We start from the raw sequence: 25,670 nt of genomic DNA, 5'->3' as shown, positions 1-25,670 counted from the left end.
CTGCTCACATCATTGGTTCCCACGTGGATAAGCACAGCAGTGTCCTCTCCTTCTGTGTTGTCTATGATCCTGGTGATCCTGTTGGCCATATCCTTCATTCTTGCTCCCGGCAGGCAGGTGACAAGTCTATCCTCTCTTCCTCCTGCGGTGTGGCTGTCCACATGTCGTATAATGGAGTCTCCTATGATGATCCCCATCTTCTTTGTTCGGGGGTTCCTCGGGGGTCGTAAATCCACATCCATGGTGTAGGGCTGATCTCTCTCCTGAGGTACATACCCATGCAGTCTCCCTCTTCCTCTTGGAGAGTGATCACCCTCTATCTCCGCTTCAGTCACATCTGTAGTTGTAGTGGTGTCTCCTCCCATCCCGTCTAGGCCATCTTCCTGGGTTGCTCGGGTACAATTCTCCAGCCCTGGGACCTCTACATGTTGCTGGTGGGCTTCCTCAATAAATCTCTCTAGCTCCTCGATCTCTTCGTTGGTACTGGACTCCACTAGTCGCTTCTCCTGTTCGTGGATTTCTTCTTCAAAGGCGAGGAGTTCTTTTAGTTCCATCACTGTCTCTTCTAGCAGCCGGACTTGCTGTATCAGGCTATCCAGCTCCATGCATCGTCTGCATATGTATGCCCTAGTCCCCGAGGGGAGGTAGTCATACATATTACAGCTGGTGCAGAAGACTGGAAAGCTCATCTTCTGACTTCCTTGGGCTATCATTTCCTGTTCCCCTTCTGAGTTGTCTGGGCTATTTGTTGCAAACCTTCTGTCTCTGTCGGCTGTATGTGGCCTGACTTCCTGTTTGCTGTCTTCCTGTTTGTTGTGGGTCTGCTGGTGCTGCTGTGTTTGTGGTAAGTGCTTGTTCTTCCTCTAGGTGTGTGGTGTGCGAGAAGTGATCCCTGTTGCGCAGTAGCTACAAATAGAATTTGTAGCTTACGTTCTAGGTCACTCTGTTGGGCGTCCTAGATTCCTGGCTCCTTAAGTCTCCTTTGCAAAGGCACTCTCGCTAAGGCAAGCGCCTTTGCCGCGCGCCGAACGGCTGCACGCCGTTGGCTCGCTCCCTTTTAAGGGGGAGCCCAGGCAATGATGCGGTGGGGGTGGGCAGAGCTTTCTCTCGCCACTGTGCCTTGCTCCCGGCTCTCCTCCCGACTCTCCCTGCTCTCCTTCCTACTCTCCTGACTCCTCTCTGTTTCCCTTCCAACTCTCCTGCTCTCCTCTTGGCTCAGCTGGCTCTTCGCTGACAATATTGAAATAAGCCCTCTGGTGTATTCTTAAAAATTGCTGAGGCATTTTTGAAGAGCGGCGTTGGCTTTTGGCAATAAAAAGCAGCGACTGGTCAGGGGGTGCCGTTACAGTGCTTTTTTGACTGTGTTTTGACTGTGGCTAATGAAAAAAAAATGTGTATCTATATATTTTTAGTGGAGGGTAGTAAAATCACTCCTCTTTTGAGTTGTTTTAGAGATACAGGCATGTTTCATGCACGCTTGTTAAAAGCCAATATTTCTTCTTGAGCATGTGTATGATACCCTTGTCTTGTGTGTTTTTGGCTGTGGGTCTCGATTAAATTTTACATTAAAAACAAATGACAAGATTTACCTGAATTATAGAAGTTTTTGGGAGAGAAAGGCATGTTTTATGCCCGAATTAAAAAAGCGACGTTGCTTCTCCAATCCTTTCCCTTCCCTTCATCCAACAGTGCAGCAGGAGAGTGTGTTTTTGGTTTTTTACAGCGTTTTTCTGCGCATGGCATGCAAATGTAGGAAATCTTTTGCTGCTGTCCGCCAATCTTATTTGCATGCGCGATTTTTAAAGAATGTCTCAGGTTTTTAGATTCGGTATGAAAACGGCTGCGGTAGCAGACCGTTGCTTTTTAACTCGGGTTTTTGAAAATCTTGGCCTGAGTTCTTTCAGTGCTTTGAGATGTATATCCTCTGGTCCAGGTGATTTATCACTCTTTAACTTGTCAATTTGGCTTAGTACGTCTTCCAGTTTCACCGAGATTTCTTTCAATTCCTCTACATCATCACCCTTGAAAACTATTTCCGGTTCAGGTAGGTCCCACAGATTTCCTCACAGGTTTTCTGCTTCTGATGTATCTAAAAAATTGTTACTATGTGTTTTTGCCTGTTTGACAAGTTTCTCTTCATATTCTTTTTTTTTTTTTTTTCTTTCTTTATCAATGCTTTGCATCTAACTTCTTTGCATGTCTCTTCTTATTTTCTTCATTTGGATTCTTTTTCCACTCTTGAAAGGATGTTTTTCTTGCTTCAAAAGCCTCTTTCACTTCATCTTTTAGCCACACCGGCTCTGTTTTCCCTTCTTTCCACCTTTAATATGTGGAATGCATCTGGTCTGCATCTCAGGAAGTGTCTGCTCAGGCAGTATTGCTTAGAGACAAAATAGAAAGTCCAGGATGATTCAATTGATGGACTTCTATTTTATTTTATTTTTTTTTTCATTTTCTATTTATAACCTTTTAAATTTAATCAAACATACATAACTTGAAAAAGATCGGAAACAATCAAGCAAGCAAACAAAAAGAAATCACCTAATTATACAATCAGATGTAATGGAAACATTAACTAATATTTAGTCCACAATTTTAGGGATCAAGAAAGGAAATTTTCAGAATTAGAAATATAACTCTTACTAAAGTAACGGCCTAGGTAACCCTAACTACAGCCGGATGGTAGGTCATTTATCATTGGACTAAGATTCCAACCTTTCTTTTGGTCCAATAAAATCTAAAAGCTGTTTGGGCTCAAAAAAAAGAAAATTCTTACTCTGATAGGTAATATAACATTTTGCTGGAAATTTAACCAAAAAAGTGGCCCCAAGAGCTAGGACTCTTGGCCTTAGGGCCAAGAATTCCTTCCTTCGCTTCTGGGTTTTCTGAGCCAAATCTGGAAAAATTCTCACATTAGAGCCCAAAAACTTATCATTAATATGTCGGAAATACAAACGAAGAATATATTCCCTATCACTTTCCAAAGCCAATGTCAGCAACAAAGTAGTTCTGGCGGTTACCACCTCAAGGGAACTTTCTAGAAATGAAGACAAATTCATGTCCAAATTTTCTTTCGGATCTTCAACAGCTGTAGATTCCCCTTGAGGTTTCTTTAAGGTCAGATAATAAGCCCTCATAATTGGAGGTAAATTTTCCAATGGAATGGAAAGAACCTCTTGAAAATATTTTCTCACCATCTCAACAGGTGAAATGACGGGACATTTAGGAAAATTCAAAAGTCTTAAATTGTTCTTCCTCAAAGAATTTTCAAAGTTCTCCAACTTACGGGAAATAAATTATCTTTCTTTAACCATTTCCATTTGTACAGTTTTAATTTCCTTTAAATTTTCTTCTTGTTTCTCCAATTTTTTAGTTAAGTCAGACAGACACACTCCTTGCTGTTCTACTTTGGAGTAAATAGTCCCATAGATTATTAGACTCAACTTAAGGTTGGCGTCCATGATAGATACGGCCTGCCAGAGCGCCTCCATATCTATTTTCTGCGGTCTTTTTAATTCCCCAAAACACATGGCATTCTCTCCCGGAGCACCTCTCACCTCTCCTTCCATGGTGCTGGGAGATAGCTGACATATTCCACCTGCACCTTCCTCCTGAGTCTCCCGTGCTGGTATCCCTCCTTCACTGGAGCACAGCCCTTCCTCTTCGAGCAGCTGAACTCCTGTGTCTCCCTGCATCTGAGTACTTCCGGGTTGGGGAGGGACCGACCTCTGCTCCGGGCTCAGTATCGCCCGTGCAGCTCCTGCGCCGAGTTCCCCCGATGAATCCGGGCTCACCCCCGAGGTAGGAAGGGTTCCTTCAGATGGACGGGAAAAGGCAGTCGTTATCGTAGTTTGAACCAGACGCTGTGGGGTCCCAAGCGCCGGAGGGTTAGGGCGAGAGATCCCTTTTCTTTTCCCCATTTCATTAGGGGAAAGACGGACGGAGCCTGCATGGAGATGCCTGCACTGGTGGATACAGGGAGAGGCTCTCGGGAGTGGTATGCCTCAGAGTCATGGAGGGGATTACTCTCATGACAGATGCGAGTCTTTCAGGCTGGGGGGGAGGGGCATTGTGGAAATTGCTCCATCCAGGTCCAGTAGACTCTCCATCAGAAGGGCTGGTCGATCAGCTTTGAGCCATTCAGCTGGTTTTTCTTTATGTTGCCTGTTTATTGTTTTCTTATGTATTGTAGAGCGGGACAGAATGCCATTATGTGCCGTGGAAGTTCTCCATGCCCTCTTTGTTTATGTGTTTTGTTCCAAAGATATTTGTTTGCTTTTGGATGTTGCTGCAGGGAGGCTCTGTGTTCCTCTGCTTTGTGGAAGGAGTAGAGAGAAAAAAAGTGTGTAGTATTCTGCAAGACCCAGTTCACGGGTTCAGATAAATAACCTATCATGTTGACTCCATTGGGGATTAACAGAAAGATTACCAAAGGTAAGAACCTAATCTTCCAAAGCATTAAATGTACTGTCTTAGTTATGTGATGTGTACCTGGGACCTTTAATGTGAATTTCACTGCAGAGTCCCCTAGGCTGAGTTACTGCTCTTCTGAGATTTTTTTGTGGTCAGTGTACTAAAACTGTTGGCCCCCAGACATCCCAGTAGCTTGTTTTTGTTCATTTTTCCCTTGGATGTTTCTTTTACTTAGCCACAGTAGAGGTTTCTACCATGGCCCGAAGCACTAAATGCTCCGACAGTTCTCTGACGCTCATATAATTCCTATCAGTGTTGGGGCATTTAACACCCCAGGCTGCGGTAGAAACTTCTACTGCAGCTTAGTAAAAGGGGGCCAAAACTATCTAAAATGGGTGATTTCTTTTGAAACAAAAAGATAAATGTTTTTCTGGTTCAAAACAGGACCATATTTAGCACTGGATTTTTGGATGTATTTTTGTAAAACATTTAAAATCGGATTTGTATGATAAATTGAAAATGCCCCTCTTTGTTTTCTTTATTCATCATAAATTTAAAAAACACTTGAATCTGCTGGCTGTGGGCTATGATGAGGGTCTCTGAACAGATGTCTGATCATGGAAGAATACTATCTTCTGAGACTCTTGGTGTAAACGATGACACTTACCCCCTCCTTTACTAACATGTAGTGCAGGTTTTGGCACCGGCAGCGGCGGTAACTGCTCTGACGCTCGTAGAATTCATATGAGCATTGGAGCAGTTACCGCCACTGCTGGTGCTAAAACCCGCGCTACGCGTTAGCAAAGGAGGGGGGTAAGAGTTGCTAACTAGTGTTTCTACTAGACATGAGCTTTTGTCTGTATTCTGTTTCTTTTGCAGAAGTTATTTGGAAGGTAGCCTCTTGGCTAACGGTGCACTCTTAGGAACAGAGGAGCTAGACCGCTACTTCCCAGACCGGAAGATTGGGATTTTTGTGACCACATGGAATATGCAGGGCAAAAAGGTGACGTGACCATGTTTGCTGAATCACTACTATTTTAAAAATTGTAATTAATTGTTAGGGATACATTTCTTACTCTTTGGGTTTCTATTAGTAATGAGGATGAAGACCTAGTCTTAAGGTGAGGTGTGCCTACCTAGAGGCTTCCATCATGTTATCTAACTCCTCTTCCATCTACAGTAGGCAAGCTGTGCACCATCAGTTGTCTGAGAGTTTCAGATTTCTATTCCCATTCTGAGCCTATAAACAAAGGAAAGAAGTCCCAACAAAATCTGCAGTGAAGGGAGAGCAATCCAAAAACAAAAGAGAACTGCAGACCAATGTACAAAGATGCAGGCTAAATTTATTTAAATCAAAATCATGAATGCAATTAATGTTACCACCAAGGGACCCGACACGGTCCGTGTTTCGGTAAACACGCCTTCATCAGGGGTCCCAGGTGGATAAGGTTTCAAATAAAACCGCAAAACAAACACTTAGCCTGATAGGATCGCAGGAACGAACAGTGAGAGAAATTTCTTAAAACTCAGCCTTAGCAAAAAAAAAAAAGGCTGAGTTTTAAGAGATTTCTCTCACTTTTTGTTGCTGCGATCCTATCAGGCTAAGTGTTTGTTTTGCGGTTTTATTTGAAATCTTATCCACCTGGGACCCCTGATGAAGGCGTGTTGGGTCCCTTGGTATGGTACAAGGTGGTAACATTAACCGCATCCATGATCTTGGTTTAAATAAATTTAGCCTGCATCTTTGTACATTGGTCTGCAGTTCTCTTTTGTTTTCCCATTCTGAGCTTACCACAAGTGCATTCTTAAGTGTCTTCCTCCATCCTCAAGTAAGCATCGCATTTGAGAAATTACAGGTTGCTCAAAACTCAGTGGTTAGGACTCTCTTTCGCTTGGAAAGGATGGAACATGTAACAGAATATTACATGAAGCTATACTGGTTGAAGTTAGAAGACCGTATATACTTTAGATTGCTTGTGATGGTTTATTTATGTATGCATAGTCTGGCTCCTGCAAGTTTGGTGGGTATTATTCAGGCTTATGTCCCGCTATCCAAGTTACCTTCTGTTCACCGAGGTGACTTGTTTGTGCCACCCGTAAAGGAATTGAGACTGAATACCTCACCATGTAAGCATGTTTTCCTGCAGGAGCCCCCAGGAATGGAATTGACTACCTTTGTACATTAGAAAGCAATGTAAATTTGATGCTTTTTAAGAAGTTACTGAAGAGACATCTATTCTTTAACATGAAATATAGGCATTAAGGCATTTGTGATGGTGTAAGCGCTGGTCGCTTATTTGTTTTGATTTTTTAAAATGTTTTTTTGTACATTTTATTGTGTATGTTTAAATTGTGAGCCGCCTTGGGAAAGGTGAGATATAAATAAAACTAAACAAACAAAAAAAAATGACTGGGGCTCCAACGTTGGGAATTAATACTATCTTTTTGTGATGTTTTAGTTGGTAGAACTCTGTGCAGGCACCAATCATACTGATTCAAGTGAAGCATTAAAACATAGGTGTTCGCAGAAAAGGTACATTTGGTCCATCTGGTCTATTCCTGTGTACCTACCTATTGTGCTGTCACAAGGTTTATTGGATCTGTTGTCTGTGTATTATGTTAATGTTAGTTTGTTTATTTTTGTTTCATTTTCCCCAAAGAGCTCAGGTTAAACATACATAATATACTGTTAACAGGTTTCGATTTGCACTGGATTTATCCTAATTTGACATATACAAGGGATCTAATACCAATATACATAATATACAGGTTACAATTTGCCATAGTTCCAGTGCAAGGTTCTTCAATACAAGTTTTATCCTACTTGACATATAGTAGGGATCTAATACCAATATATGCTGAGAGGCTGGATAAACTGGGGCTCTTCTCTCTGGAAAAGAGGAGGCTCAGGGGGGATATGATAGAGACCTTCAAAATACTTAGGGGCATAGAGAGGGTGGACAGGGACAGGTTCTTCAGACTAAAAGGGACGACAGGTACGAGGTGGCACTCAGAGAAACTGAAGGGAGATAGGTTCAAATCAAATGCAAGGAAGTTTTTCTTCACCCAAAGGGTCGTGGACAAATGGAATGCGCTCCCGGAGGAAGTGATCCGGCAGAGTACAGTACAGGGATTCAAACAGGGATTGGACAGATTCCTGAGGGAAAAGGGGATCGTGGGGTACTGAGGGAGGTGCTGGGGTGTTGCATAAGTATAGACAGCTCACCAGGTCGTGCAGGTGCAAGGTCGGAGGGTTAGGACATTGATGGGAAGATAGGACTTCGATGAGAAACCTAGGGGGCAAGGGGGCCCCTTCTGATGATTAAGGCAGGTCATGACCTGTTGGGCCGCCGCGGGGGTGGACTGCTGGGCGGGATGGACCTCTGGTCTGACCCGGCAGAGGCACTGCTTATGTTCTTATGTTCTTATATATAATATACAGGTTACAGGATAAATTTGGCATAGTTACAGTACAAAATTTACCAATATAAGTTTTTATCCTAACATGACACATAATCAATATACATTGATATTTCTTTGTAATCTATCGGCTTTAGGCAGGGGAGTTAGGTGAAGAGGTGTGTTTTTATTGCTTTACTAAAGTTGAGGAGTCATTTAAGGGATCTGATCAGTGGGGGCAGTTGATTCCAGTGGCTCGGTATAACGTGGGAGTAGGAATGTTGTTTGGTGGTTTGCAGTTGAAGGGCATGACCAGGGGGCGTTTTGAGGTGTATTTCATCCTGGGAGCGGAGGGACCTGTTCGGCACATACAGAGGCAGCTTAGTCGTCATATAGCTCAGCGCTATATCGTGCAAGATTTTGAACGTTAGCATCCGGCCCTTGAAAACACAATGTTTAGCTATGGGTAGCCAGTGAATTGACGATAGAACCTGGTAGACAGGGTCACAGGCATGGAGGTTTTTTTTTTTAGAAGTCTGATCGCCGTGTTTTATACATGCTGGAGATGTTGTATGCGCTTCACTGTGAGACTGTTGAATAGGGCATTAAAGTAGTCCATGCAAGAAAGGACTAAGGCATAGAATAGTTAGGTGAAGTCGGACTCAGAAAAGAAGTTCCTTATTTTTTGGAGTTTATGTAGGTAGTAACATGAGGAAGATGCTACCTGAGAGATTATGATTGGAAAGTGACAGGTTGGAATCCAGGAGTATTCCTAGGCTCCGTGCTTGGTCCTTCGTAGTTATGGTAGTCGAGTCCCAGTGTAGCGAGGGATGGTCATGGTTGCAGTGTTCTTTGCAGTTACAAAGGAGTTCTGTTTTGGAGGCATTTAGTTTCAGTTTTTGATTTCTGAGAGGCATTTTAGGAGTTTTGTGATCTGGGCGTCATGGGTTTCTCCTAATGGTAGGTATAGTTGGATGTCATCCGTGAAAGAATGAATCTGTATTTGGTATTTGCGAGCTATGTCTAGGACTGGTCTAATGTAGAGATTGAATAATAGGGGGGATAGTAGAGCCCCCTGCAGAACACCATATTTGATTGTTTTGGGTTTCGATAGTGCATCATTGAGCAGTACACTTTGGAATCTATTATTCAGGAAGGAGGCAAACCATCGTAATGCAGTGTCTCAGATTCCAATTTCAGAGAGCCGTGCAATGAGGAGAGGATGGTCAATAGTGTCGAATGCCACGCTGAGATCCAGCAGCACCAGAAGGAGATCATTACCCTTATCCATGAGTTTCCAGTAGTTGTTGATGATTTTGAGGAGGACGGTTTCAGTATTGTGGAATTTCATGTAGTTGGTTTAACACTTTTTTTTCCAGGATCTTGGAGATGAAGGATAGGTTGGAGACAGGTCTGAAGTTGCTGGGCATATTAGAGTTGAATGTGGGTTTTTTCAAAATCGGTCTGATGACCGCTGATTTCCAGTTTGCGGGCATTACACCTGTTTGTAGAGAAGTGTTGATGTATGTGGGTTAGGGGGTATGTGATGTATGTGGGTTAGGAGTTGAGTGTGTGATTGTTAGATGGGGAGTGAAAAGATAGGAGAGGGGTGTTATGTGGGAGAATGAAGTGAATATATTTGGTTGCAGGTAGGGTTGAATGTGTATAAGTATGAGTGGTTTCTTTGTGTGAGGGGCATGCGTTGTGTTGGGGAGTGTATGTGAGAAAGTGTGGTGTGTTTGCACTTGTGGTATGTCTGTGAGTGTATTTGTGGAGGAGACGGAATGTGCAGAAATTGGACGTCTGCAGAGTTCTTCTGCCCTATCTAGAGGTCACAAATGAGTTTCACTTCTCTAACCACCTTTTTGTGCTGACTCATTCTTCTAAGTGGGGTGTTCCCGCTTCCAAGGCTACTATTTCCAGATGCATCCATAGGGTCATTTCGTCAACCTATATTCTTTATGGTAAACGGTCTCCTGTTTCTGTTCAGGCTCATTCCACCAGGAGTGTGGCCTCCTCGTGGGCTGAGGCAAGGGTAATCTCCCCTGAGGAGATTTGTAGAGCAGCTACTTGGTCCACTCCACACATTTTGACAAATTTTGCAGAGTGGATGTGGTGGCAAGACAGGACTCTGCTTTTGGGTCCTCGGTCTTGAGGGTTGGCGCAGCCAGCCCGGCCTGGCTTTTTGGAACTGCTTTTGTACGTCCCACTTGTCTAGAATGTCTCACCTATTGCACTGGAAAAAGATTATGTCCTTACCTTGATAATATCTTTTCCATTAGTTAGGTAAAACATTCTAAACTCCCGCCCTGTCCTTCCTGTGCCTGCCTATTGTTGCATTCTGCTTATGCTTCTCCAAGTTTGATTCTTGGATGCCAGTTAGCAATTTGGGGCCTTGCAGAATTCTGTATATATGTTCAAGATGCATGCAGGGGTACTTCCTGAGCTCCTTTGATGCTTTTGTTGGCTGGCTATTCTAAAGTTTCTTATTTGAGCAGAACAGTTGATTCTTGGGAAAGTTTGATTTGATTTGATTTCTTATATACCGTGAGGTTCAAAGCGGTTTACAATGAACATAGATTAAAGATACATTAAAATAAAATAAATAAAAATGGTACTTTGGATTTCCCTAGCTGTCCCGAAGGCTCACAATCTAGCTAAAGTACCTGAGAAAATAATAAATAAAAATAAAATAAATGAAATAAAATAAAATAAATTCCAATCAGACTATAGGATCTGATGTTCGAAGTTCATAAAGACGATATGCCAAGGAGAGAAAGCTGGTATGCTCCTTGAGCCCTGATGTATGCAGCAAAGCCAACACACAATATTTCAGCCATGAGGTTTCCCAGGAAGTAGTAATGAGTGCCAAAATACAGGCTAGTCATTTAGCTCAGTCAATGCAATGCTAAAATGCAGGCATGTCATTTGGATCAGATGACCTCTGCAACAGCCAGACAACTGCCACTATCATCTCGGTGCATCAGCTGCATTAAACGGTCAACTGCCACCATTCTCAGATCCGATATCAAGTATGGTATAGAACCCTGCTGGATCAGGGGAGGGGCGGAGCTATGCTCTTAAGTCTCTGCCACTGCTTCTGCTGCCTGCCGCTGGTTTCGATGTGGCTCCGGCATCTCCGTGTGCTCACCGTTATCCCCTGCTGGATCGGGGGAGGAGCGGAGCTGTACTCATTAAGTCCCTGCTGCTGATTCTGCTGTCTGTCGCTGGTTTCGGCGCAGCCCCAGCGTCTCCTCGTGCTTAACCGTTAGCCCCTGCTGGATCAGGGGAGGGGCAGAGCTGTGCTCTTAAGTCCCCACCGCTGCTTCTGCTGCCTGCCGCTCTTTTCGGTGCGGCCTCGGCGTCTCCTTATGCTCATCATTATCCCCTGCTGGATCGGGGGAAGGGCGGAGCTGTGTGTGTTCCCATTGGTGACCCTACTTTACATACTGTCGATGGAGCTCTTTGTTCTTGGGCACTAACTACAGGTGGCAGTAGAGTTCTCGGTGAAGTACAGAAGGGTCGGAGAAAAATCTGGAGTGGATTCCTTTGGCAAATGGCTAGAATGTCTCGCCTATCTACTGGAAAAGATATTATCAAGGTAAGGACATAATCTCTTTTTATGGTAAACTTGGGGAAATCCTACTACTTATTCCTAGGAGTAAACAGAATGGAATCTTGATATTTTTGAGGATCCTGTCAAGCACTTGTGATCTGGATTAGTGAGTGCTGGAAACAGGATACTGGGTTTGATGGATTCTCTCTCTTTGTATGCCTGAATATAATATTATCCTTCCCAACTGCTTTTGCACATTCACTGCTGCTTTTAGGTCACCAAAGTTGTTGACCCTCAGATAGCTTTTCTTGTGTGACTGCTAATTCTTTACCTTCTAAAAAGGTATTTGATCCTTCGATTTCTGCATGACAAAATACATTATTTTTTTTCTTTATTGGGATGAAGCTGTAATTGACAAACATTTTTGTGTACTACCAAGTTTTAAAATCTTTTTATGTCATTTACTCTTTTTGATATTTCTATTCTGTTCAAATTTGGGTGTAAGTACGTGCCTACAATATGCATATTTTTTGGGAAGTTAAATGTAGAAGCATGTTTGGAAAACTACTTGTACAACAGCCCCCAGAATGCATCTTTTTTGCATAGGACACTTTTAGATGGCTAAAAATCTATTTGAAGCAGATTTTATTTTTTTGCTACTTGCGAAACTGGTGCTTGAGTTGTGACATACCCCATAAGACATCAAACAAAATAGGAATAAGTCTAAATGTGGAGGCATTTGAGCAGTCTTGGTTAGTCTTGTTATGGCAAGATTTGTACAATAAAACCACAAGGCATTAGTCTACTACAGTCAAAGCCGTTGGTCAGTCGCATTAGCAACTGAAAGTGCTTTGGAGATCTTGGCACTGTAATGGTAAGTTTTTCCTGTGGCTGTTCTCCTCTGATTGCCATTGTTTCCCTAGAGCACTTTTCACAAAAGGTTTAATTTATTTCTGGCTTCACATGTGACGTTCTTTCCACTGATGATTTTTTTTTTTAAGTTCTATGAGTGAATAAATTAACACATGAAGACACAATTCCATGCAGTCAGAACTGTACAAATGAATTGACTCTGTAACAAGAATGGACTTTTCCTTTTGTATTGTAGTTTCTTACATGGATGGGGTAACTTTACAAAGGCCACCTGCACCTAAATGTAATCTGCCCTTTTGAAATTTGCCCTTGGCTTGTTCTGGAATGGAAGCTGGTCTGGAGCAGACAGTTAGAAATTCTTGCAGGAATTTAATTTTGAAATCGCTGTGCCGGTTTCTTCCTGTCTTCCTACCCCTACCCCCAATTTATTTTGAGCAACAAAGTATGTGAGGATAAGGTGTTTTGTTTTGTTTTTCATGGGATACGAGAGCCAGTTCTGGATAGGGTAACCTTTTAAAATCTGCCTGCTGGCCTGTGGGTAACAAGTACCATGGGGACCTGCAAGCTTAGCGTGTGCTAAGCTTTAGTCAAAATGCCCCTAAGAGACATTAGCATGCATTAGGTTCCAAATGGCCCACAGGTATAAAATAAGGCATGCATCATTTAGCACACGCTAAGCTTTAGTAAAACTAGGGTCTAGTGAGGGAGGAGAGAGTGAAATTTGTCCAGATAAGTTCCAGTGGTTTCATATATTATAGGGGCCTTTTAAGATAAGGTGTCCTCCTCCTATCACGGTGAACAAACATCTGCTGATACCTGCTTCTTTTTCTTTATTGCACTTTCAGACTTCAGCAGTCATCAGTCTTGCAAGATTTTGAGTTTGATTGTAGTTTTGTAGTGATTTTAAAATGGACAAATTTAATCCACTTTACCGTTTCCAGTTCTAGATGGATTACAGCAAAATAAAAAATCATTACCTATAATCCTACTCCAATATAATCTATAGAAAATATCACATTAAAAATAACACATAGCAAAACTTCAAATAATTCAAAATAATAAAAGATTTTTGGACACATTTTTGAACATAAGATCATAACATAAGAATAGCTATACTGAATCAGACCAATGGCCTATCTAGCCCAGTCTCCTGTTGCCACAGTGGCCGCCAATCCAGGTCACAAGTACCTGGCAAAATCCCAAATAGTAGCAAGATTTCCTGCTACAAGGGCAAGCAGTGACTTCCCCCATGTTTTCCTCCAGGAATTTATGCAAACCTTTTTTTTTAATATCAAATCTCTTTTATTGATCAAGAGAAATTAGAATAGTACACAAAGATAATCAACATTTGAAACAAAGCCTGTTTGACCAAAACTTTTGAAATCACAAACTACCCCCTGCCCCCACCTCAAAAAAAAAATGGGAGGAAAAGATAAAGTGGTGGAAGAATGAAGGAAACAACAATTCAGAGGCCAGTTAAATGTTCAGTACATTTCTATGAGCATACATTTTTAGAGAGGACCAGAAGGGCTTCCACATGCATTGCAGATGGCGACCCTTAAAAAAGTCCATCTCAGTGACCTCCATCCATTCCATCTTCAGTTATTGAAGTATCATAAGTTGCCATTGAGCTAAGGAGGGAGAGACAGTCTAACCAATGTAATTAGTTTTTTTTTTTCAAGCAGCAAGACACTTTGCAGAAAGCCTCACAGGCCTTTGGGAATAAAAAGAAGATTGCCTCAAATTATAAGCAAAGGTGAACTAAAGGGGAAAGCTTTAAATAAACACAGGTCCACTGCCAAGTTTTACATGCACATGTCACGACAATCATAGGCTGCCATCTGAGAATGTGGGTTTCAAAAGATGAACCATCCACTCTACAGTCCTGATCTAACTCCCTCAGATTACTTCCTGTTCCGAGTTTTGAAGAAGAAGAAATCTCTCCATAGACAGCGGTTTTCAAGTGATGACAACAATAAAGCTATGATGTCCATGTTTGAAGATTAAACAGAAGAATTCTTATCAAAGGAAAAGTGGATGAAGTGTATGGAGCTCTGGGCACTATACTAAAATTTTGAAAACTCTCTTTTCTTTCCTATTGAGGTAGATAAATTATTGAACACCCCTCATACTGTGACCTGGATTGGCCACTGTTGGAAATAATAAATTAGACTAGATGGACCATTGGTCTGACCCATTATGACTACTGTTATGTTCTTATGAAGGTTTGGCAGTCATTGCAATGGAGCACTAGCACAGGGCAGGAACAAGTGGGAGGGGACCACTAGACCACCAGGGTTTCTTAAAGTAGGCCCATGGAGGGCCTACAGATGATCAGGTGAGAGCGGAGTGTGGCCACTGGGAGGGGGACAATTTTGGTCAGGGGCAGTTTTGGTTTCTGCCGAAACTAAGTGAACAATTTCAGTCACAATTTGGTTTGAGCAGAAACCAAAGATCCTGGGTTTGGATGGGTTCTATTCTGTACTTGTCTGGTAAGGGACAATAAGGAAGGAGAAATAGTTCTTGCTTTGTCATTTTCTTTCCAGATCAGTCCAGATTCCCCTCCTTTCTGCTGCAGTTTTGAATTGCTTCTATTCCAATTTGCTGTTTCTCTTGTTTTTATTAAAAAAGAAAAAAAACTGGAGCTCATTATGAGAAGAATAGAAGTAAGCCTGGAAGAAGGTCACTGTGTTGTCAGATGGCCACCTTTATTCTACAATTGAAATATTGAACACCCAAGGTTGTAGGGTGGCCTTAATAGGGCAGGTTGCACAACCTTTTGTTAGCTGCCTCCACCTGCTGGTTGATGGGCATAACCCAAAGGTTCTGAACCAGGCTGGTCTGATGGGACTCAAGTAAAGAAAATGTAGCAGGTAAGATTCTAATTTCTCATTGCTTTTGATTACTGATTCCTATCATAGTTGTAACTTGCCGATCTGTTTCTATGACCATGGGTAATCCAGTTTGTTTTCTGGGCAGTAAATCATTTTTATATTTTATATCATCCACTCTCATCTTTGTTACCTGCTTCAGTTTAAAGACATCCTCACCAAGGACTTCAAGTTCAGTTACCTTGCAGATACCCATGTTTTGTCTGAGAGGTTCAATGTCCCTCAAGAAAACTAAAGTGCCCAAGGAACTGAAACCCCCTAACTTCCTGCCTGTTCCTTCTTTTCTTTTCACAGGACCTTCCTGATAATCTGGAGGATTTCTTGCTGCCTCAAGATGATGATTTTGTATACGATATGTATGTTGTTGGGATTCAGGAAGGTTGTCCGGACAGGTAGAGTGAACTTTTTAAAAGCTATCTTCCTCTGTCTGCTCACTCAATGCATGTGTTCAGGATAGATATATTGTAGGGCTATTATATCTCTTATTTCAAAGTAAAACACTGCCTTTTGACCAGCTCTTCATCCTTTGTTTTCACTTGTAATAGAACTATGTAATTTGAGATGTAGTTAGTATTTTGTCATTTGAAAAATGAACTAGTCTCACATTCCCAAAGTGTCACTTTACAAAGAAGAGTGTTTAAGCAGATTATTGGTATGTTTTTCTGCCATTCGTAATTTATTTTTTAACTGACAGCAGGTTAATTAAAGGTAAGGGCATATTTCTATTAATATTAGCTGAATGCCAGATTTTAATTTTGTTTTGGAAAGAAATTGCAAGGCTTAAGGTAATTTCGATGCTTTCTCTCTTGCTGTGCTGTCTTTTCTTCTGCCTGTAGGCGAGAGTGGGAGGCCTATCTGCAGGAGATACTTGGACCTCATTATGTGCTGCTGCATTCGACTGCTCATGGTGTGCTCTACTTGTCCGTGTTCATCAGAAGAGACCTCATCTGGTTCTGCTCAGGTGTGCACTTGGGAGAGTGGAGCTGAGCTTTATGGCACAAGAAGCAGTCAGGCCATGTATATACCAGTGAGATCCAAAATAATTCCTGTGCAGACAACATACAATTCCTTACGGATGGGTTAAGCACCTAAACTCGTGAGTTACTTGCAGAAAGACATCAGTCATTTTCGTCTCTCCAGGAAGTGCCCCCTCTCCTCAGTCTTCTGCAAGTGAGTTGAGAAGATATCTTTTCATCTGCTCTGCACTAGATTTTTTATTTTTGAGATTTAATCCATCCTTGTTCGAGGCTTCCCTGTACTAAGAGGTTCCCACTAGTCCTGGTACAGCTGTGCCTGGGAGAAGAGCTAGATGTTGGGGTCTGAAGACAGGAGGGTCACACTTTTAAAAGAAGCACCTGCCTGTCTGGCCTGTTCTAACACTTGGAGCTCAGGAATAGGTTCCTTGGGAGCTGTGCTCGCCCCTGTGGAGTAGGACATGTGTGCGCAGGCTGATCTGACCTTGCAACTGGCGGAGGTTGGCTGCATTCCCCCCCCCCCCCCTTCTGAAGAATCATGTTGGAGCATGAGGGGTTAAGGGTGTTGAGTTTTTGGAACCTAAATAAAAGACAGCCTGAACAGACAAGCTGCTGGAACTTCCTTTGATTGTTTGAGGCAGAAATCCCTTTTCCATTTCCAGCTACAGCGAGAAGCTGATGCAGACACAGCATATGACAGATCTGTGAGTACAGCTCATTACTGTCTATGAGAAATTCAGAGTGGGTCTGAAGTCAGCCAAACTAAAGGTTTCTAGGGTGTCCCCCCCCCCACCTCTAAAATCCTATTTTCAGCTATTTTGAACTTATGGTTTTGCTCCCACGGGATGTTTTTTGGCACTAAAATGCTGTTGTGGCAGCCATCTTGGATTTCTTATATTTTATTTCTAAAGCCTCCTACCTCAAATTGCTTTGATTTTGACAAAAATCAATTATTATAGACTCCTCAGATGATTTGGACCCCATATCATGCCACATTTGTACTGGATGGTCAGATGAGGAAAGTCCTCGTACTGCCGGCTGTGAAACATGCAAAAGGGGCAGGAGCCATGGGTTTAGCTCCCTCGGGTCACTTCATAGGTCAGGAGAGGAAGAAAGTTCAAGATTGAATCGTAAAGCCTGGTTAGAGCTTCTTAAATATGACTTGGTGTTGCCTGTGAAGCACTTTTGCGCAAACACCCCTGACCCTGAGAAGAGACTTGTGGTAGACCGGCAGAGGTCCTCAGAGGGCCCAAGTCAGGTCTTTGACTTTGATTTTGTGACTTCGATGTATGCAGCTTACCAGAAGCATAAAGGGTTATCTGTGTGTCAGCTGGTTAGCTCTCTGAGATCTTTTCCTCCACAAAGCAAGGTCTCACTGCAACCAGTAGACCTGCAGGAACCGGAGGCCCAGTCGTAAAGGACTGGGATGATCTGGGGTTGGATGCAATACCTCTGCTTTCTCACCATGTGTCCTCCCTAGTGGATTCTAGTTCTTAGTTTGGGAAAGACGACCAGGAGTCAGTGACAGTCCTAGATCAGGGAGAGGCTCCAACACTACACAGGCTGTTTAAACCGGCAGATTTAACTGAAGTTATTAGTTTATCTGCAGGAGTTGGACTTAGAATCCACGCAGGTTTCTACTACCTAGCTGTCACTGTTAAGCAGTACCAAATTACAGTTCATGTGCTTCCCTTATCACCAAGAGATTACCAGGATGATAATGGCGCATTGGGAGATGCCAGATAGTCCTTTTGATGGGAGCCAAGATAATGATGAAATTGTATCCCATGGCTTCTGATTTCTAGCAGTTTTTTGCCCCACCTAAGGTGGATTCTCTGGTGGCTCAACTTACTAAAAGAACTTCTCTGCCTTGTGAAGGTGGGGTGATCCTGAAGGATTCTCAGAATCGCAGGGTGGACTTAGTCCTCAAAAGGCAGCTTGAGGCATTAGATTTTAAGGCTGTGCCTTCCTTTGTGGTGCTGGCCTGCCATAATATGTTATGCCAGAATCTAGCTGCAGAGAGGGTAGGTTGCCCTCCGGTGGTGTTGTCTGGGGTGGACTATGTAGCAGATGTTATTTATGAAATGCTTAGGGTCATAAGTAAAGTATTGGCATATTCAATCTCTGTCCACAGAATGCTTTGGATTAGGCAGTAGGTAGTGGATTTGGCCACCTTGGGTAAGCTCCCTTTTAAGGGGCAGATGCTTTTTGGGAAAGAACTGGATGACTTTTGATGACCAGTGTGATGGATTGTCATTCCAAGTCCTTGCTGGACAGTATGCCACGAGGTACTGGGGGTTCCAGTCATGGTTTCCTTTCATGGCTAAAGAAAACTGTGTTATGGGTCTGCGGGCTTCTTATCCCAAATGTCCTTCCAAGGCTCTAGACAGGTTTGGAGCCCTAGAAGAGCCTCCACTTCCAGCGCTCGCTCCTCCACAAATCCTAAGAAGTCCCAATGATGCCATCCTCTGGGATTCCCCCACATAGGAGAGAGACTCTAGGAGTTCTGGGAGACTTGGGTGCAAATTTCATCAGACCAATGGGCACTGGCCATCTTTCTGGACTCTGTGGCAGGAAGACCAGAGAAAGCAGCCAAAATCAGAGCGACTATGCAAAGGCTGTTACAAATTGGAGCCATAGAGCCAGTGCCAGACGCAGACTTGGATGCAGGCAGATACTCAATATACTTTATCATGCCCAAGAAAGACTCAGAAGATTGGAGACCAAGCCTGGATCTCAAGTCAGTCAGTGCAGCGTTAAAAATTCTCAGGTTACAGATGGAAACTGTGAGATTGGTCATCGCCTCAGTAGTTCTGGGCGAATTTTTGGCCTTGCTGGATTTGACAAAAGCTTACTTGCATTTACCTATATTCCCAGTGCACAGGAGGTTTCTCAGGTTCCGTGTGCTAGAGAGCTATTTTAGCACATAAGCACATAAGCATTGCCTCTGCCGAGTCAGACCATAGGTCCATCATGCCCAGCAGTCCGCTCCTGTGGTGGCCCCCCATTTTCATTTCTTGGTGCTGCCCTTTGGCTTGGCGACAGCGCCTTGCACCTTTTGCCAAAATAATGGTGGTGGCAGCTATGCATCTGTGCAAATCAGACATTCCAAGTTCATCCATACTTGGACAATTGGCCCATCAGAGCACTATCTGAAATGGAATGTCACCGGGCAGTGTCTCAGACAGTCTAGCTCCTACAGGATTTGGGGTGGTGGATAAATTTCAGAAAGAGCCACTTGAAACATAGAAACATAGAAATAGACGGCAGATAAGGGCCCAAGGCCCATCCAGTCTGCCCACCCTAATGTCCCTCCCCTACCTTTGCCCTGTGAATAGATCCCATGTGCCGATCCCATTTGGCCTTAAAATCCGGCACGCTGCTGGCCTCAATCACCTGTAGTGGAAGACTATTCCAGCGATCAACCACTCTTTCAGTGAAAAAGAATTTCCTGGTGTCACCTCGAAGTTTCCCTCCCCTGATTTTCAACGGATGCCCTCTTGTTGTCGTGGGACCCTTGAAAAAGAAGATATCTTCCTCTGCCTCGATTCGGCCCGTAAGATACTTGAACGTCTCGATCATGTCTCCCCTCTCTCTGCGCTCCTCGAGCGAGTATAGCTGTAATTTGTCAAGCCGTTTTTCGTACGGAAGATCCTTGAGTCCCGAGACCATCCGGGTGGCCATTCTTTGCACCGACTCCAGTCTCAGCACATCCTTGCGATAATGCGGCCTCCAGAATTGCACACAGTATTCCAGGTGGGGTCTCACCATGGATCTATACAATGGCATAATGACTTCCGCCTTACGACTGACCAAACCCCTTCGTATGCAGCCCATGATTTGTCTTGCCTTGAACGAAGCCTGCTCCACTTGATTGGCAGACTTCATGTCCTCACTGACGATTACCCCCAAGTCTCGTTCTGATACCGTTTTTGCTAGGATCTCGCCATTAAGGGTATAAGACTTGCATGGATTCTGGTTGCCCAGGTGCATAACTTTGCATTTTTTGGCATTGAAGTTGAGTTGCCATGTCCTAGACCATCGCTCCAGTAGGAGTAGGTCGTGCATCATGTTGTCGGGCATTGAATCTTCGTCTGTTGTGCATTTGCCCACTACATTACTCAGTTTGGCATCATCGGCGAATAATGTTATTTTACCTCGAAGCCCTTCTGCCAAGTCTCTTATAAAGATGTTGAATAGGATTGGGCCCAAGACTGAGCCCTGTGGTACTCCACTAATCACCTCGGAGGGGGTGCCGTTCACCACCACCCTTTGGAGCCTGCCTCCAAGCCAGCTCCCAACCCATTTTGTCAATGTGTCACCTAATCCTATAGAACTCATCTTGCTCAGTAACCTGCGGTGTGGTACGCTATCGAATGCTTTGCTAAAGTCCAGGTACACGATGTCCAGGGACTCCCCAATATCCAGCTTCCCTGTCACCCAGTCAAAGAAGCTGATCAGGTTGGATTGGCAGGATCTCCCCTTAGTAAATCCATGTTGTCGGGGATCCCGTAGATTCTCCTCATCCAGGATCTTATCTAATTGGCGTTTGATTAGAGTTTCCATTAGTTTGCTCACTATCGATGTTAGACTCACTGGTCTGTAGTTTGCTGTCTCCATCTTTGAGCCTTTCTTGTGGAGTGGAATGACGTTAGCCGTCCTCCAGTCCAACGGGACGCTGCCTGTACTAAGGGAGAGGTTGAAGAGCGCGGACAGTGGCTCCGCCAAGACATCACTCAGTCTGGAGCTCACTCATTGTCTGGGATATTTGGGGGTCCTCTTCAATACAGAAGAGGGCCAAGTTTTTCTTCCAGACTGAAGCTCGGATGCTAAATCCTAGAAATTTTGGAGCTACCAATGCCTATGGCTTGGCATTACCTGCAGGTGCAACTATAAAGGTGATTCTGAGGGCAAGAGCTCATCTGCATCCCCTGCAGAATGCACTGTTAACACGTTGGTCACCTCAGAGGGACTCTATTCATTTGCAGTTAGCCTGGACAGCGGTGGCACGCCAGAGTCTTCAGTGGTGGCTCCGACCGAAGTCATTATCTAGAGGCCTCCCCCTCTACAAAGAATATTGAATGATGAACAGATGCCAGTCTTTGTGGCTTGGGGGGGGTGTCATTGTGAGGGTCATACGGTATATGGGCATAGGTGGCCCTCTTAGAGGGCATGGTCCATCAGCAGATTAGAGTTGAGAGTCATTCAGTTGGGCCCTATGGTTCTTCCTGGTGAGGCTGAAGGACAAAGCTACAAAATTGAAAATGTTTTTGCTTATGGGTATGTCTCTTTGGAATAAGCTGACTGGCCAATTAAGGCTTTGCACTGATCATTACAGCTTAAAAAAAAATCGATAAAAACTTAGTTGTTTGTAGATGCTTATTTGTTAACTACTTTGGTTTTCTCTGCAATATTGTATTATTTATAACCAAAGGATTGGATTAGATTGGTATTATGTACGTTTGTTATATGGAAACCGCTGAGATTCCAGGCAGTCTATACATTTTTTTAAATAAATAAATAAACATGCCATGGCTGTGGCATAAGTCAATAAACAAGGAAGAACAAAGAAAACTCCCTCAGGAGGAGGCCCATTTGCTGTTTCACTAGGCCATGGCCCATCAGCAAGCCATCACAGCAGCTCATGTATTGTGGTGTGTACAATGTCCAGGCTGACTTTTCTCAGCCGCTGGACCCTGGATCCGGGAGAAGGGTCCTTGCCCAGGGAGCATTCCACTGCATTGTGAAATGCTAGGGGTGATCAACATTTGAATTCATAGCCTCGGCAAACAACAAGAAAGCTCCTCGTTGCTTCAGTCAATGGTCAGAACTTGGAAGCATTGGAATAGACACCTTAGTACAACCTTGGCCAGTAAATAGGTTCCTATATGTGTTTCCCCCCCACCCCACCCCCATGGCCGATGATAGGCTAGGTCTTGCACAGGATAATGATCTATCAAGGAATGGTAATTATGGTGGCCCCAGATTAGCTGCTGCATCTGTTTGCAGAGAGACAGCTGTCTCAGACTGTTGCTGCACAAGATATCCTGTCTCAGGGGCCCATAGCCCTAGAGAATCTGGAATACTTTGGGCTTACAGCATAGCTGTTGAGTATGCAGCCTTAGCACAAACGGGCTATTTAGATATGATTATCACAACACTTATGCAATTGAAGAAGTCAGCAGCTTTATAAACTTTTTCAGCTCTGGTGCAAGAAGAAGCAGCTGGATCCATCCCCTATGGGCTCCCATTTCCAAAGTCCTGTCCTTTCTGCAGGAAGGCCTAGAGAAGGGCAAAGTTCAAATAGCCAGGCTGTCATATTACAGAGCTCGAGTGAACAGAAGATCTTTGGCCTCTCACCCAGATGTGTCCAGGTTTTTGAAGGGAACTCTTGGGCTCCATTCTCCACTGTGGCAGCCAGTCCCTATGTGGAATCTCATCATTGTGTTGTGGGCCCTCACTAAGGCGCCGTATGAGTTTCTAATGGAGGCATCTATCTTAAATCTAACTGTGTAGACAGTTTTTTAGTCATGATCATGAACTTCAAGTGTTATCTTGCAGAGAGCCTTTCCTCAGATTCACGGAAGCAGGAATGTCTTTATACACCATGCCTTCCTTTCTACCAAAATAGTTTTGGCGTTTCATGTCAACCAGGAAGTATGGCTTCCCGCTTTTCAGAATAGTCCAACTTTGACTACCTCTTTATCCCCCTCTCATATACTGTAAATCACTTAGACCCTTGGAAATGCCACCAAGATGCTCAAGTATGTTTCATAGTCTAGTCTAATCTAATCTAATCCTTAGGTTTGTATACCGCATCATCTCCACGTTCGTAGAGCTCGACGCGGTTTACAGTAGGAGAAATAGGAAGGAACTACAACAGAGGGTTAGAGGTAGAAGTGTGAAGAAAATTTAGAGGACTTGGGATGCCAAGATATAAGAGTTTCCTTGATTCCTAAGTTGAAGGAAGACTTACATTTTTTGAGAAAAGCCAGGTTTTCAGATGTAGTATCTGGCTTTAGGAATTTTGATCTTCACCGGGTCTCTTACATAGGTTTTTTGTGTTTTAAGTTAAATGTAGTTATATATTTCAAATTTATAAATACTTTATAATTTATGTAATACTTAACTTAAGTGGTCAGGTTCTGAGGAATAAAGAAGCCGACATGTTTCACACAGAGAGTTTCTTCAGGGCTACTATCCCTACAATAATAAACCCCATGTTATTAATAAAATTTATCATTGTACATCAGTATTTTCACCATCTCCTAATCATTCAAATCTACATCAAAAGCTCTCAAATGATTCCCACCTTTGTAAAGCTAATCACCCGCATTGCGACCACCAACTTCCTGTTATCAAGATGGCCGCAGCATGCTCCTCTTCATTCTAAATACCTCCTAGTCAGCTGTCAGTGATGTCACAAGGATGACACCACCAGACCGGCTGGGGAGGGGGAGGGTTCACTAAAAACTTTCAACCCACTATTAACTGCTATAACACTTCCAAATGCGTAAAGCCAGATACTATGAAACATACTTGAGTATCTTGGTGGCATTTCTGAGGGTCTAGGTGATTTACAGTATATGAGAGGGGGATAAAGAGGTAGTCAAAGTTGGACTATTCCAAGTTTCCAAGTTTATTATATAATTTGATTAATCGCCTATCACAATTTCTAGGCGATGTACAGTTTACATAAATAATCAAATATGGGGAACAGAACAAACAGACAATATTCAAATCAAATTAAAATAATGAATACAAACATTTCTATACATAGTTTAACTTATACATATAATATCAAGGCAAAGGGAAATTTATTAATGGGTTACAATCAATATTAATTTAATAACGTTTAAGGAAAGAACAATAGGAAGGGCAACAGGTAAAATTTATAATAATATACAAAGTAGAAGGAAAAAAGTAAGCGAGTCTTTGTGATTTATTCATTAAAAGCATCTATAAAAAGGAAACTCTTAAGTTTGGATCTGAATTTATCTAAGTGCTTTTCCTCTCTAATAAATAGTGGGAGGTCTAATTCTTTACACTGAGATTCTATTTCCTTATTCCTCTATATTACTCAGGTTATGCTGGGTATTTTGCTCTCTTCACAGTTTTTGTAGACATGTCTCTAAAACACATTTATACTACCTCTTATGACTCAAAGTTATTAAACAATCAATTGAATCCAGTCATAAAAAATGAGAAGTTGTTCCAGACAACATTATATACCTCTGGGCTGTCATAGTCTCTGTAGTCATCATATCTCTCGTTGCGACGCTCCTCAATTGATCTCCTGTATTCTGATTCCCTTCGCCTGATTCTGAACTCCCTTTCATCCCTGTCATCTCGGTCTAGAGAAGAACCATATCTTCCGCTGCGCTCACTCCTGCTCACTTTTTGAAGACGAAAGTCCATCCGGGTTGCTAAACTTCGAGAACGTTTATCTGATCCCATGCTCCCGGTCACCAATTGTTGAGCAAGCCCAGTTCTAAAATATCCAAATACTGAACCGTTTGCAGCCATATAGGATATACTCCCTCACAATTACTCAGATACGCTGATTACACGATTTCCCGCTTTTCAGTCCATAGGCAAGAAGAAACAGGACAAAGTATTGAAGTTGCTGGATTTCAGGAGAGTTCTTCTGCATTATCTTGAGGTGACAAATGAGTCCTGCCTGTCGGATCAGCAAAATTATCTTGACCATTGCTAGTCGGCGGGGTAGACCAGCCTCTAAAGCTTTTATTTTCCAAAGGATCTGCATGGCTATTTCCTTGTGACCCTGGGCAAGTCACTCAGTCCTCCATAGCCCCAGGTATGTTAGATAGATTGTGAGCCCACCGGGACAGTTAGGGAAAATGCTTGAATACCTGATTGTAAAACCGCTTAGATAACCTTGATAGGCAGTATATAAAAACCTAATAAACTTGAAACTTGGGGTAAATTGGTTGTGAAAGCAGCCGCCATTTGCCATAAAAGCTCATAATATAAGAAGTGTGGCATCTTCCTGGACAGAGTTCAGGGCAGTCTGCCTGATGAAATTTGTAGGGCAACCAAATGGTCTATCCTTCATACCTTTACAAAATTTTACAGAGTAGACATGGCAGCACAGACGGATGGGGCCTTTGGGTCCTATGTGCTGGTCACAGGCTCATTTTTCCCGCCCCAGACTCAAGGAACAGACACAAGGAATTGTATACTGTTTGCACAGAAAGCATGGATTAGGTTCTTACTTTAATAATCCTCTTTCTTGTAGAACAGCATATCATATCTTACACCCTGCCCTGTCATATGTCTGTTATGCCTGAAGAAAAGCCCTTGAAGAGGTAATATGTTGGTACTAATATTCACATCAGCACAGTTTGCCATGCTATAAGCTCTACAACTGTTAGTGCCAGTTGCACACAGGTAGGTGAGTTTCTTGTGTTTTGCCACAGTTCTTGTTGAGTTGTTGTTTATTAACTCTTATTTACTTTTGCAGAGCAAATAGAAATTATCTGGATTGAAGAGGTCCCCAAGCCCCTCTTCTTTTCATTTCTTCCCCTAGGGGTTATCACTTGC

At 43.0% G+C, this 25,670-nt stretch overlaps 1 protein-coding gene across 1 annotated transcript in view; it reads left to right on the top strand.

Annotated features, from left to right (window-relative positions):
• INPP5E (inositol polyphosphate-5-phosphatase E) overlaps window positions 1–25,670 on the top strand; it is a 69,701-nt gene that overhangs the window by 14,656 nt on the left and 29,375 nt on the right. Inside the window, exons 3-5 of the mRNA XM_033960148.1 lie at window positions 5,293–5,416; window positions 15,427–15,524; window positions 15,969–16,093. Of these exons, the coding sequence (XP_033816039.1) occupies window positions 5,293–5,416; window positions 15,427–15,524; window positions 15,969–16,093 (347 nt within the window). The remainder of the gene's footprint in view (window positions 1–5,292; window positions 5,417–15,426; window positions 15,525–15,968; window positions 16,094–25,670) is intronic.

Source organism: Geotrypetes seraphini, chromosome 10, assembly GCF_902459505.1.
Source record: "Geotrypetes seraphini chromosome 10, aGeoSer1.1, whole genome shotgun sequence".
NCBI classification, from domain to species: Eukaryota; Metazoa; Chordata; class Amphibia; order Gymnophiona; family Dermophiidae; genus Geotrypetes; species Geotrypetes seraphini.
This window is presented reverse-complemented; position numbering and strand designations above follow the sequence as displayed.